Source organism: Ovis aries, chromosome 24 (assembly GCF_016772045.2).
Source record: "Ovis aries strain OAR_USU_Benz2616 breed Rambouillet chromosome 24, ARS-UI_Ramb_v3.0, whole genome shotgun sequence".
Lineage (NCBI taxonomy): Eukaryota > Metazoa > Chordata > Mammalia > Artiodactyla > Bovidae > Ovis > Ovis aries.
The window spans coordinates 13,968,897-13,984,287 of record NC_056077.1 but is presented as its reverse complement, the minus strand read 5'-3'; the positions used below and the strand labels follow the sequence as shown (position 1 = coordinate 13,984,287).

At 40.5% G+C, this 15,391-nt stretch overlaps 1 protein-coding gene across 13 annotated transcripts in view; it reads left to right on the top strand.

The window, feature by feature from the left end:
* PARN (poly(A)-specific ribonuclease) overlaps nt 1-15,391 on the top strand; it is a 199,452-nt gene that overhangs the window by 76,402 nt on the left and 107,659 nt on the right. For all 13 annotated transcript variants that reach the window (XM_042240571.1, XM_060405995.1, XM_060405994.1 and 10 more), the window contains one exon: nt 1,007-1,081. In XM_042240571.1, coding sequence (XP_042096505.1) covers nt 1,007-1,081 — 75 coding nt within the window. The remainder of the gene's footprint in view (nt 1-1,006; nt 1,082-15,391) is intronic.

Here is a 15,391-nt window from a genome sequence, read left to right as displayed (position 1 = left end):
AAGTCATTTTGTGCCACTGTTCTGCCTTCTGTCCCTCTTTGTTGGTCTGTCTTGGTTTCCTCTCTCTGACGCCTTCTTCTCCTCGTCCTTTATCCCCTATCTGTTTTTCGTTATTTGAGTTCTTTCCCTGGCCTTGAGATCAGCATTGACTTTTTCTTATTTCTTATACACATGCTCTCTGGTTTTTACTAGTGATCCTTTTAAAAATATACCAGGTTCACGGACTTTTAGTCTTTTAGTACATGAACCTGACATAGTCCCTCATTTATTTAAGTCTTCATTAGTTTTCGTTTGCTTATTTTCAATCCTGACTCCAGCAGTGAAAGTGCCGAATCCTAACGACTAGACCACCAGGGAACTCCCTACTCCTGATCTTGATTGGAAAAAAGTCTCTAACCCTGGCAGGAGATTGGGTTGAATGGTAAACTGCCTCAGGATTTAATCCAGAAGGATCTTTTTTTGTTTGTTTGTTTTTAAAACAAACTTTAGAAGATTCTTCTGGTTTTCCTGGTTATCTGCTTTCTTGAAGTTTTAACTGTAGCAGCTACTGTGATCGGAGGAGGCAATGGCAACCCACTCCAGTACTCTTGCCTGGAAAGTCCCATGGATGGAGGAGCCTGGTGGGCTGCAGTCTATGGGGTCTCGAAGAGTCAGACATGACTGAGAGATTTCACTTTCACTTTTCACTTTCATGCATTGGAGAAGGAAATGGTAACCCACTCCAGTGTTCTTGCTTGGAGAATCCCAGGGATGGTGGAGCCTGGTGGACTGCCGTCTATGAGGTCGCACAGAGTCGGACACGACTGAATCGACTTAGCAGCAGCAGCTACTATGATAGATTTAAGTTTTATTTCTCTGTAGTGCTGAGATTTTGATCATCTTTTAAACTAACACCTCATCTCTCTTTAAATTGATGGATGTTCTGAAATATGTCAGATATACAAATGGAATCTGAGAGCTATCTAAATGGCTAAATGCTTACTTTGCTTTTAATTCAATATTTCAGGTAACATTCAGATATCTTGGATTGATGACACATCAGCATTTGTTTCTCTCAGCCAACCTGAACAAGTGCCAATTGGTAAGTGTGTTGGGCTTTTGTTTGGTGTATTGATTAAAAGTGGGAGCTTGCCCACTTCCCAGTCTAGATACTGTGGTGTTCAGTCAACTGATTCACAAGCATTGCTGCTTGGTTTGTTTTGAGCTTGTCTTTGAAATAAAGGAAGTAATTAGTAAGTATCGCATGTAGATGAAAAAATAAGACAAATGTATAGATTCTTTAGATATACTCTATCATATATCTTTCATTTTTCTGTTCCCTTATAGCCCTTTTTCGAAAATGATTTGTATGTTTACTTTGAAGGATAGAAATAGCAAGTTGAGAGGAATGGGGAATACCAGATGGTGATTCCTATATTGACCTGTTTGCCTCTATACTTTTCCCATTTATTTTATAACTTTTTGCGATTCACTTATTTCATTAAACTGGTATCAAATACTTGTTTTTACAAACAAATAAACTGAAAGATACTCTAGCTGCTTCTAAATTAGGATTGTAAAACGGTCGAATACCAACTCTCTTATAACATTGGATCCTAAATAATTTTGATTTTAACCATCACAAAACATCCTATATTCTTAGGATGTAAAGCTATTGAAGAAAATATGTGTTGTTCACCTACTTCTTCACATAGATTTCAAGTTCCCTGGTGCAAATAATAAAAATGTATGAAAATGTTAAGTATGCTGATTAACATTTTCTTCTTATTAAATGAAGTGCCACAGACTAAAAGTATATAATTCTGACTGATGTATGAGCAGAATATAAGCAGTTCTATATGAAAATTTCTACAAATACACAAATTCAGGTCAAATATTTTTTGGCATTTAAAAATAGATATGTAACCATCACAGGAAGATATGCCGTGTTATAGAAACGGAAAGTTTAGGCTCTGGAATCATATTGCCGCACCACCTATAGTGTGACCTTGGGCAAGTTCTTTAATAAGCTTCTGCTTATCTTTATAAACTGAGGACAATGCTACGGATTTTCTAGGATTGTTGTGAGGATTACACGAGATGATTGTGTATATAAAGCTGGCATTGCTTGGAACTTTCATGGTGGTTATTTAGAAGTAGATTTCAACATGAAAGGCACTGCAGGAGCTTGTGGCACTAGGAACAGTACTGGATACAGGGTGTGAATTATATTGCTGTCAACAGTTACATGTCTTCATATTTGCTCATCTGTGACCTATCCCCCCACAGTCCTTAGAAAGACAGTTTACATGGAATCCGAAGGGAACGGGTTATTAGAAAGCTAAGGATGACTTCAAGTGTGGGGCAAGGACCTTGAGATTAAGATGGTTGTGAGACTTCAAGAAATTAGGCCGTGCAGTGGGAGCAAAGGGGACGCACAAGCTTTCAAGTCACACTGACATGGGAACTAGCCTGCCTCTGCCACCTGTCAACCACGCACCTCGAGGCATGCCACGTAAATTCTAAGCCACAGGCTCCTCACTGGAGAGATGGAGATGGTGATAGTTACTTTGTAAAATGATACCACACAGTATCTGTCTGTCTGTTTAATTTGGCTGCTCTGGGTCTCAGTTGTGGCACTCAGGATCTTTGATCTTGGTTGTGGCATGCAGGATCTTTAGTTATAGCATATGAACTCTTTGAAGCTTGTGGGATGTAGTTATCCAACCAGCGGCTCTCCAGCCCCTGCACTGGGAGCTCGGAGTCTTAGCCCCTGGACCAGGGAAGCTCCAAGATCACAGATTTTAAGTTCCCAGCAAAGAGCCTGGCACTCCATCAGCAGTGCCAGACAATTGGTAGTATTTATCATGACACTGCTTGGCCTCCCTCGCTGTGTGTAAATCTGGAATCTGTAAGACACTAGTGAGTAGTATTTACTTGAAAGCGCAAGCATAATTCCTTGTTTATGGGTAAGAGGTGTCAAAGCCTCTTTTAACGTTCCTGTTATACTGTATTTAATGTCCCGTAATGATCATTCCCTTACTTATTTTTGCATCTTTCAATAGTATAGTAGCTTTTACGCTCAATATTTTATTCAATGATACCTGAAATCAAGCTAGATTTCAGAATCACGTAGCCACAGAAGTCCTCTGATTTGTTCATTGCCCATCTTATTCACCACTGGGGCCTTCCCTGGTGGCCCAGATGATGAAGAATCTGCCTGCAATGCAGGAGACCTGGGTTTAATCCCTGGGTCAGGAAGATCCCCTGGAAAAAGGAATGGCTACCCACTCCAGTATTCTTGCTTGGAGAATCCCATGGACAGAGGAGCCTGGCGGGCTACAGTCCATGGAGTTGCAAAGAGTCAGACACGACTGAGTGACTGAGACACAAATGCAGTCACCACTGGATCCCCTTCTCGTGCCTGGCGTGTGAATGGGCCATGTAGGGAGTTGGCCAAGATGAAATTGTGACCTTTTTACCTCTTTTCCTCCTAGGTTAAGAAGTTAGGTGACTGTTTTGTTTTTTTTTTTTACATTCCTTCTCTTCTTTATTTTTTATTTAATTATTATTATTTTTATTTGGGGGATCTTTGTTGCGGCATGTGGGCTTTCTCTGGTTTTGGCGCACTGGGACTACTCTCTAGTTGCAGTGTGCTCACTCCTTGCAGCAGCTTCTCTTGTTGCAGAGCGTGGGCTTTAGAGCCTGAGGGCTTAGTAGTTGCAGCACAGGGGCTTAGTTGCCCAACCAGGGATCACACCTCTGTTCCTCCTTTGGAAGGCGGATTCTTAACCACTGGACCACCAGGAAAGTCCTGTGACTTGTCTTTTGATACATGCAGCTTTACTAATCAAGTCTAATATTCCACCATAGTCTCTCTTCTGACAGAAAAGACAACTCTTAACATAAATACCTGGCCGTTTGCATGTACTGTGCCTATGACTGCAGTTTTCTTGGCCAGGAGCTGTCTTTCACTCAACCGTCCTCTTCCTCCAGAAGCCTGGCTCTGTCCTACTTCCCTTCTCAGCTCAGCCTCGACATCCGTGTCTCCAGGTATTTTCTCAGGCTCCTTTTACAGTGGTTTGGACCCTGTTCTCTGTACAGAGCCTGGTACCCTTTCTTACCATACCTTGCTTCCCTGGTTGTCTTCCCAGAGGGACTGGAAACTCTCTGAGAGCAGGGACCTTATCTCTTGTTTGCCATTGTGTTTTCAGGGCTTCGAGTTTTAGTGTCTGATGTTAGAAGTGTATGTTACATAGCTGTTGAGCTGAATAAATGCCATTCAAGGTGTCATGACTTAGAAATGCCTTTCTGCATTTGCTGGGTGTATCTCGTGTCTCAGGCGTTGTGCTGTGATTTCTGAAACAATGCAAATGTTTCACTGAAAGGCAGTGCAGAATTAGTTTTTTATCGTGGTGAGTTTACCGATGAGCAAGACCCAAGGTATTTAATATGCTGCAAATCCTGTTAATGTTATCTTAAACAAATTACTTATTCATTTCAGCGGAAACACAGGGCCTGTTAGATCAATAACATAACATTGGAAAAATCATTAAATGCCTATTTATATAGCAGCTCATAATGGCTTCTTTGGCTCAGTTACAAACTTGTTTTTGATTTACATTTAAGGAGTCGCTTTTTTACTGACACCTGTCTTTTTTTTTATTTCTTCATCGTGCTGAGTCTAATCAAGATTTCTTCAGAGCATTTTCATGACTATGACAGCTCTTTCTCAGGTCTATCAAAATGATTAAAACTCTTCTCCTGAGTGTCATTTAGTATGATTCCTGTTGCTTTTTGTTTCTTCACATGCTTCCCCTCTGTCTGGGAAGACAGCCTGTGGCCAGTGTGGGACTTGACGCCATGGAGGAGATCACTTAGCCTCACTGTTTGCGAATTTTTCTCAGAGTCATTGAATAAGAAATCACCTTATTTCTTATGTGACCTTATGTAATGGTCACATCTGAATAACTCAGACATATTTAGGATTTTTATATACCTAATTCAGTCTTGTTAAATGGGAGAAAGAGCTCAAAAACATTTCAAATGTACTGGCTCTTCCTAGTCTTATTCTCAATATTTAGACATTGTCTTATGTGTCCTTAGGCTCCTCTGTCCATGGAATTCTCCAGGTAAGAATACTGGAGTGGGTAGCCATTCCCTTCTCCAAGGGGATCTTCCTGACCCAGGGATTGAACCCTGGTCTCCTGCAGTGCAGGCAGATTCTTTACAGTGTGAGCTACCAGGGAAGCCCCTTAAATACATTATAAGGCATTATCCCTCTGCCTGTAATTCTTATAGAAATAGCTTGAGGAAAATTAGCTTTTCATTTGTTTTGAAAGTCAGAGTTTGGAGCACACCATGAATACTACAGAGAAATTTTAAAAAGCAAAAATTGATGAAGGCACTGTAGAAGAGGTAAAAAAAACCTAGTGGTTATTTTGTAAAGCCAGCCCCCATTCAGGGAGTTACAGAAATTCCTGATACGCTGCCTTGGGAGCTTGTTCATGATGAGTTTATGGGGATGGGTAGGTACCTGGCTTTACAGCTTCACTTCAGTCCCTAGTATGAGTGTGTTTATGTTAAACCGTGCTTTTAAAAGCCCCGCTTGTGATTGTGCTGAACAGATAAACATCAGAGTTGTGATGTGGTTTTTGAGGTGATTAATTCAGTACTGGATTTCCAAAGAGGCTGCTTAGAACTTTAAACTTCACCTGTGCTTTTTGTTAACCTTTTAAAGTTTACCGAATCTGTCAGTCAGTTCAGTCGCTTAGTTGTGTCTGACTCTTCGCGACCCCATGAATCGCAGCACGCCAGGCCTCCCTGTCCATCACCAACTCCTGGAGTTCACTCATACTCACGTCCCTCGAGTCGGTGATGCCATCCAGCCATCTCATTCTCTGTCATCCCCTTTTCCTCCTGCCCCCAGTCCCTCCCAGCATCAGAGTCTTTTAGAGGTACTCATTTGTGGGATTGATTTGTCTTCTCGTTTTTCCTCAGTCACTCTAGGTTCCTGACTTTGTTGCTCTTTTCAAAGAACCAGCTTTTGGCTGACTTCATTTTTCTCTGTTGTTTGCTGGTGTCTATTTTGTTGGTTTCTGCTTTGTTGTTTTCTTTTTTTTAAGTTGCTTTGGATTTACTTTGCTCTTCTTTTCCAGTTTCTTGAAGTAGAAAGTTATGTACTTTTTTATTCCCCCCTGTCTTCTAAAATATTTTTGAGCCTGGCTTCTGATAGCTTAGCAGTACAGCCAGTGATCAGTCAGATGTGCTTGAACATCTTGAGCCATTAAGGCTTTCTCCTTTTGCCAGCAAGGTTTGGGAATTTCAGCATCCCACCTTCAAGCAGTTCATAAGTCTGCCCCAGTTTTCACTTTGGGGTGGACCTTCTTTCTCCAGTGTGAGTGCACAAGGCCTCACACCCAGCCAACAGTGTGTATGTAGCTAAGACCCTCTCCCAGTCATTGATTTTGACCTCTTTTTGGTTCTAATACAAGCATTTAAAGCTGTAAGTTACCTCAAAGCACCATTTCAGGTACATCCCATCAACTGTACTTTGTGTTTGCATTATTGTTAAGTTAGACATGTTTTCTAAAGGCTCTTTTGAAGTGAAGTGAAGTCACACAGTCGTGTCTGACTCTTTGTGACCGCGTGGACTGTAGCCCACCAGGCTCCGCCGTCCCTGGAATTCTCCAGGCAAGAACACTAGAGTGGGTTGCCATTTCCTTCTCCAGGGTATCTTCCCAACCCGGGAATCGAACCCGGGTCTCCCACATTGCTGCTGCTGCTGCTAAGTCACTTCAGTCGTGTCCGACTCTGTGTGACCCCATAGACGGCAGCCCACCAGGCTCCCCCGTCCCTGTAATTCTCCAGGCAAGAACACTGGAGTGGGTTGCCATTTCCTTCTCCAATGCATGAAAGTGAAAAGTGAAAGTGAAGTCGCTCAGTCGTGTCCGACCCTCAGCGACCCCATGGACTTCAGCCTTCCAGGCATCTCCGTCCATGAGATTTTCCAGGCAGGAGTACTGGAGTAGGGTGCCATTGCCTTCTCTTAACCTCTGAGCTACCAGGGAAGGCTCCTTTAACCAGGGATTATTGGGAAGGGTGTTGTTTAATTTCCAAGTACTTAGAATTTTCCTAGATTTCTTATTGTTACTACTTAACAATTTAATTGTGTTGTGATTAGAAATTTTACTATGATTTCATTCCTTTTAATGCAGTGAAATTTGCTTTATAGCCTCACATAAAATATGACTTGTCTTGCTGAACATACTGTGTACACTTTTAAGAATGTAAATGCTGTGGGATAAGGTTTGATCTATAAATATCACTATTGTTCAGATACTGTATCTTTACTGACGTTTTATTTAGTAATTCTATCCATTTTTGAGAGAAGGTGTTAAACTCTCGTATGATTGTGGAAGTGTCTATTTGCCCCTTTCATTCTGTCATTTTTCATGTCATATATTTTGAAGCTGTTATAATTGTTTTGTCTTTCAGATAAATTCATTCATTTGTCGTTATGAAATCCCTGTCTTTATCTTCTGTGTTGCTGTTATTTTTAAGTCTAATCTGATATTAATATATATCTGATATTAATTATGTTTGGTAAATCCTTTATGGTGTATCCTTTTTCTTCCATTTTTTATGAGCCCATCTATGTATACATAAAATAATCTCTTGTATTTACAGACAGCGTATAGTTGGGTCTTGCATTTTTAAAAAATCCATTCTAATAACTCTGACTTTTCATTGGAGTATTTAGTCCATTGATGTTAAGTGTAATTATTTCTGTGCTTCAGTTCAGTTCAGTCACTCAGTCGTGTCCGACTCTTTGCGACCCCATGAATCACAGCATGCCAGGCCTCCCTGTCCATCACCAACTCCCAGAGTTCACTCAGACTCATGTACATCGAGTCCGTGATGCCATCCAGCCATCTCATCCTCTGTCATCCCCTTCTCCTCCTGCCCCCAATCCCTCCCAGCATCAGAGTCTTTTCCAATGAGTCAACTCTTCACATGAGGGGGCCAAAGTACTGGAGTTTCAGCTTTAGCATCATTCCTTCCAAAGAAATCCCTGGGTTGATCTCCTTCAAAATGGACTGGTTGGATCTCCTTGCAGTCCAAGGGACTCTCAAGAGTCTTCTCCAACACCACAGTTCAAGTGCATCAATTCTTCGGCACTCAGCCTTCTTCACAGTCCAACTCTCACATCCATACATGACCACAGGAAGAACCATAGCCTTGACTAGACGAACCTTAGTCGGCAAAGTAATGTCTCTGCTTTTGAATATACTATCTAGGTTGGTCATAACTTTTCTTCCAAGGAGTAAGCGTCTTTTAATTTCATGGCTGCAGTCACCATCTGCAGTGATTTTGGAGCCCCCAAAAATAAAGTCTGACACTGTTTCCGCTGTTTCCCCACCTATTTCCCAAGAAGTGATGGGACCGGATGCCATGATCTTCGTTTTCTGAATGTTGAGCTTTAAGCCAAGTTTTTTGCTCTCCTCTTTCACTTTCATGAAGAGGCTTTTTAGCTGCTCTTCACTTTCTGCCATAAGGGTGGTGTCATCTGCATATCTGAGGTTATTGATATTTCTCCCGGCAATCTTGATTCCAGCTTGTGTTTCTTCCAATCCAGCATTTCTCAGGAGGTACTCTGCATATAAGTTAAACAAACAGGGTGACAATATACAGCCTTGACGTACTCCTTTTCCTATTTGGAACCAGTCTGTTGTTCCATGTCCAGTTCTAACTGTTACTTCCTGACCTGCATACAGATTACGCAAGAGGCAGGTTAGGTGGTCTGGTATTCCCATCTCTTGAAGAATTTTCCACAGTTTATTGTGATCCACACAGTCAAAGGCTTTGGCATAGTCAATCAAGCAGAAATAGATGTTTTTCTGGAACTCTCTTGCTTTTTCCATGATCCAGCAGATGTTGGCAATTTAATCTCTGGTTCCTCTGCCTTTTCGAAAACCAGCTTGAACATCAGGGAGTTCATGGTTCACGTATTGCTGAAATCTGGCTTGGAGAATTTTGAGCATTGCTTTACTAGCATGTGAGATGAGTGCAATTGTGGGGTAGTTTGAGCATTCTTTTGCATTACCTTTCTTTGCGATTGGAATGAAAACTGACCTTTTCCAGTCCCGTGGCCACTGCTGAGTTTTCCAAACTTGCTGGCATATTGAATGCAACACTTTCACAGCATCATCTTTCAGGATTTGAAAGAGCTCAACTGGAATTCCATCACCTCCACTAGCTTTGTTTGTAGTGATGCTTTCTAAGGCCCACTTGACTTCACTTTCCAAGATGTCTGGCTCTAGATTAGTGATCACATCATCATGATTATCTCGGTCGTGAAGATCTTTTTTGTACAGTTCTTCTGTGTATTCTTGCCACCTCTTCTTAATACCTTCTGCTTCTGTTAGGTCCATACCATTTCTGTCCTTTGTCGAGCCCATCCTTGCATGAAATGTTCCCTTGGTATCTCTAATTTCTTCAAGAGATCTCTAGTCTTTCCCATTCTGTTGTTTTCTTCTATTTCTTTGCATTGATTGCTGAAGAAGGCGTTCTTATCTCTTCTTGCTATTCTTTGGAATTCTGCATTCAGACGCTTATATCTTTCCTTTTCTCCTTTGCTTTTTGCTTCTCTTCTTTTCACAGCTATTTGTAAGGCCTCCCCAGACAGCCATTTTGCTTTTTTGCATTTCTTTTCCATGGGGATGGTCTTGATCCCTGTCTCCTGTACAATGTCATGAACCTCTGTCCATAGTTCATCAGGCACTCTATCTATCAGATCTAGGCCCTTAAATCTATTTCTCACTTCCACTGTATAATCATAAGAGATTTGATTTAGGTCATACCTGAATGGTCTTGCAGTTTTCCCTACTTTCTTCAATTTAAGTCTGAATTTGGCAATAAGGAGTTCATGATCTGAGCCACAGTCAGCTCCTGGTCTTGTTTTTGTTGACTGTATAGAGCTTCTCCATCTTTGGCTGCAAAGAATATAATCAATCTGATTTTGGTGTTGACCGTCTGGTGATGTCCACGTGTAGTCTTCTCTTGTGTTGTTGGAAGAGTGTGTTTGCTATGACCAGTGCATTTTCTTGGCAAAACTCTATATTAGTCTTTGCCCTGCTTCATTCCGCATTCCAAGGCCAAATTTGCCTGTTACTCCAGGTGTTTCTTGACTTCCTACTTTTGCATTCCAGTCCCCTATAATGAAAAGGATATCTTTTTTGGGTGTTAGTTCTAAAAGGTCTTGTAGGTCTTCATAAAACTGTTCAACTTCAGCTTCTTCAGCGTTACTGGTTGGGGCGTAGACTTGGATAACTGTGATATTGAATGGTTTGCCTTGGAGACGAACAGACATGCTTAGGCTTGTCATTTTGAAGTTTGTTTTTTGTTTATTCACTCTGTTTTTTATGCCTTTGTTTCCCCCTTTCCTGTCTTCTTTTGGGTTATTTGAAAAATTTAAAAGGATTCTATTTTAATTTTTCTGTTGGCTTTTTAGTGTTATACCTGTTTGCTTTAGAAATTTCAACATATATTCATAACTTTTCACAGTTTTCTTAGAGTTCATGTTCTCATATAGAAGGTAGAAACCTTACCGAACGATAGGTAGAAACCTTTGTATATATATTCCACAGAATTCAGTACATTTAAATAGGTCCATTTACTCTAATTCCTACTGTCTTTCTGGCTGTGATTGGCATAGGTATCATTACAAGTGCTCTGATTATAAATCCCACAGAATGGTGTTATAGTTTTGCTTTAAGTAGTCATAGGTATTTTAAGAAATTAAAAGGATGAATTTGTGTATTTTCCCAGATATTTACCATTTCAAATGTTTTCATTCATTCCTGAAGATCCAGGTTTCTTTAGGGTATCATTTCACTTCAGCCTGAAAAACTTCTTTAGTATTTCTTATAGTGCTGGTATGGTGGCAACTATTTCTCTTGGTTTTTCTTTATCTGAAAATGTCTTTTTTTGCCTTCATTTATGTAGAACATTTTAGCTGAGCTTTTCTTTCAGCATTTAAAGATGTTCCACCATCTTCTGGCTTCCATGGTTTCTGATGACAAGGTTGCAGTCATTTGAATCATTGTTGCCCTCTGTGTAATGAATTGTTTTTCTCTGACTACTTTAAAGATTTTTCTCTTTACCATTGAGTTTTTTAGATGTAGGTAGGCATGGCTTTCCTTGTAACTATCCTTTTGGGGTTGACTGAACTTCTTGAGCTATAGATTTATGTTTATTTATCAGGTTTGGGTAGTTTTTAGACATTATTTGAATATATTTTTCCTGTTTTGTATCCTCGTACCTCTTCTTTTGGGGCTTCAGTTACCTATATGTAGGAGACCTTTTGATTTTGTCCCTATGTTTCCTGATGCTCCGTTCATTTCTTTTCTACCTTTTTTGCCCTCTTCTTTAGGTTGGATCATTTCTGTTGACCTACAAGATCACTGACTCTTCCCTCAGTCATCATTATTTTGCTGTTTAGCCTGTCCAGTGAATTTTTAATTTTATATATTTTTTAGTTCCATATTTTCATTCAGTTTATTTTTTACTTTTTCTACTTCTCTATTGAGATTTTTTATTTTGAGCCTATATACCTTTACCTTGATGAACATATTCAGAATAGCTAGTTTAAAGTCTTTGTCTAGTAATTCCAATGTCTGTGTCATCTAAGCATTGGTACCTGTTGATTATCTTGTTTTTGAGACTGGGTCGTATTTTCCTGACTCCTCATATATTCAGTAACTTGGGATTGTTTCCTGGACAGTGTGACTATTCTTTTGTGGTGACTTTGGATTCATTTATATTCCTCAGAAGAGTGTTGCTGTTTTTGTTTTAGTTTTAACAGGCAGTTAGCTTAAACTTCAAAGCCTCTCATGCTTGTGGTGGGAAGTAGCTTAGACATGAGCAGTTCGGACTGCTTTCACTCTGTCGCATGCATGGCCGAGGGCCAGCCAGTTGTGCTGTGTGTGCTCAGTTGCTTTGCAGTCATGTCCGACTCCTAGACGACTGTACGGATCTTAGCCCACCAGCCTCCCCTGTCCGTGGGATTCTCCAGGCAAGAATACTAGAGAGGGTAGCCATGCCCTCCTCCAAGGGATCTTCCCAACCAAGGGATTGAACCCATGTTTTTTATGTCTTCTTCGTTGGCAGGCGGGTTCTTTACCAATAGTGCCCCTGGAAAGCCCCACATTGGGGTGCCCATACCCTGGGTTCCTCTTTTCCAGGATTCCTTCGTCATTCTGTATTGCCACTGGTTACCCCTTGCTTCCCCCACCCCCCGACTCCTCCGATGAGAAAGACATGGGATTTCGCTATCAGATTTTTAATTCCTCTTTGCCCTTTTTACTACAGATCCCCTTTAGGGCAAAGTCACATTTAAAAAAAAAAAAAAAACAGCAGGAAATTCACTCTGTGCTAGTTTGCTTCCTTCAAGTCTTGGCTCTCCTCCAGTATATCTCTGTTTCTGTCCCAAGGCCCTTAAATACTTGTTTTTAGCATTTTCGCCCAGAGCTTATGTTGTCGTCAGTGGAAAGGTCAGCTTGTTAAGAGCTTATTCCTCCATCTTGGAGGTGGAATGCTTCTACCTTTGCTTTTCATTTGTTGCCCCTATGGCATCTGCTTTTAATGCAGAACTTCCTGCTGTACTATGCCATGCTTGAACTGTGTCTTTCTCTTTGTTTAATAACATTTTAAGAGAATCTAATGTTAATGCAATAACAACCTGTCACTTGCTTCCTCTAATCAGTTGAAAAGTTTCAGTTCAGTTCAGTCGCTCAGTCATGTCTGACTTTTTGCAACCCCATGGACTGCAGCACACCAGCCCTCCCTGTCGATCACCAACTCCCGGAATTTACTCAAACTCATATCCATTGAGTCAGTGATGCCATCCAACCATCTCATCCTCTCTCATGCCCTTCTCCTCTTGCCTTCAATCTTTCCCAGCATCAGAGTCTTTTCAAATGAGTCAGCTCTTCGTATCAGGTAGCCAAAGTATTGGAGTTTTGGCTTCAACATCAGTCCTTCCAGTGAACATTTATTTAGTACTGATTTCCTTTAGGATTGACTGGTTGGATCTCGTTGAAGTCCAAGGGACTCTCAAAGAGTCTTCTCCAACACCACAGTTCAGAAACATCAATTCTTTGGCGCTCAGCTTTCTTTATAGTCCAACTCTCACATCCATACATGACTACTGGAAAAACCATAGCCTTGAGTAGACTAACCTTTGTTGGCGAAGTAATGTCTCTGCTTTTTAATACACTGTCTAAGTTGGTCATAACTTTTCTTCCAAGGAGTAAGTGTCTTTTTATTTCATGGCTGCAGGCACCATCTGCAGTGATTTTGAAGCCCCCCAGAATAAAAAGTTTAGTTCCTTTTAAATACCACGCATATACTGATAGACAATACCCTGAGAAATGATTGGTGTTTTTGCTTCTATCTGTGGTGCTTTTCATAGTTGGCTAGTGTGTTTCTGTATATTTATTCTTGTCAAAGAAGAAATGCACAGAACAGTCAAGAACCAAAAAATAAGTGATATTTTTCCTTTCTTGGTAATTTTCCTAATCTTAAATGGTATGTGGGTTCAACAGTTATCTTGAATTATAAATTATGGCAATAAATAAATGAGTTCAACTACAACGTGCCTTTTTAAAATAAAAATTCTTTTAAATAAGCTTGTTCCAGAGGGAGAGGATAGATGACCTAACTTTTGGTTAAAATTGAACATGATTTTTATGCCCTAAGTACTGGATCCTGAAAGCAGTGTTCTGTTTTGTGTTTTGACCACACCACGCAACATGTGGGATCTTAGTCCCCTGTCCAGAGATTGAACCCGTGCTTCCTGCAGTGGAAGCGGGGAGTCCTGACCACTTCCAGGGAAGTCCTTATATTTGTTTTTATACAGAACAAGTTTTTTTGTTTTTGTTTTTGTTTTTAAAATAGTGGTGGCTTATTGAGTACTTCAGTTTGGTAAAGGGAAATCATTATTAGTATGAAGCATGCATGTCTAGGGACTGTGGCCAAAAATCTTAAAATTAAAATAAAAGCATGCATGTCTATATGTTTTGTGTTGATATCTTCTCATTTGAAAACTTGTAAGAGCAACTGACTCTTTTTATTCCCCCTGTAAATCACTTAATCTACAAAAGGCACTGTGGAAATTTTTAATAATATTTATTAGGAACCTTCTAGTTTGCCTAATTCCCTTATGTGTTTAATCTTGATTGTTAACGGTCTTATGCACCTCTGCTGTGAAGTCTGTATCAGTCAGATTTATTTAAGAGCGTGACAGTAACTTGGGCTCTTCCTAATTAAGGCATTAACTGGTGTAAGAATAGGGCGGAAAGTTTCCTGACTGCCAGATAAGGCTTCCCAAGTTCTTAATAGAATTCCCAGTGTTAAAGCAAGCAGTGAGGAAGTGAGTCCTGTGGCAGTGAGAATGTCGCCAGGAGAAACGCAGTGTTTATGCTTCAGAGGCTGGATCTTTATCTTCTGTTCACCTGCTTGTTGTTCAAGGAACTGGGTTTGACCTTTGTGTTTAAGGGGCCATGTTATATCTGGTTCAAAGACTGTTTGCTTTGTGATGCACTGGACAAATATTCAGGAAACCCATCAAATTTAGTTGTCATGTCATTTGTTAAAATATTGCTTTTGTTTTGCTCTCCCGCTTCCAATTTTAGAAGTAAATCAAACTCACTATAGAAAATGTGAGAAATATCTGAAAATATAAAGGCGAAAACAGTTCAACCATGGTCTCACCATCGAGATATGAATGCTAGCAGTATTTTGGCTAGTGTTTCCTGTCAGTTGTTTTACTCTGTCTGGATGAGTATTTTTATAATGTTTTTAATACTAGAGACCTGACTTTAAATGCATTTTTTAAAAACACTCATCTGTTTATTTTAGGTTTTTGGCTGTGCTGAGTCTTCCTTGCTGCACAGACTTTTCTCTAGTTGGGGTCCGCAGGGGGCTGCTCTCGAGTTGCGAGTTGCGGTGCGTGGCTTCCCATTGTGGTGGCTTCTCTTGTTGCAGAGCCCTGGCTCCAGGGAGCTCGGGCTTCAGCAGTTGCGGCTCAAGGACTCTAGAGCGCAGGATCAGTAGTTGTGGCGCACGGGCTTAGTTGTTCCAAGGTATGTGGGATGGGATCTTCTTGAGAGCCCATGTCTCCGGCCATTGGCAGGTGGGTTCTTTACCACTGAGCCTCCAAGGAAGCCCTAAGTGGTTTTCAGGTCTGCTTTTTTATTTAACATTATTTCACAAGCACTTCCCGTGCCATTACACATTTTTCTACATGTTTTCTTTTAATGGATGCACTATATTTCATTGTAGAGATATATGTAACTTATTTATCTGGAATTCCTTCTGGATTGTATGTTATATCCACATTTTTACTATT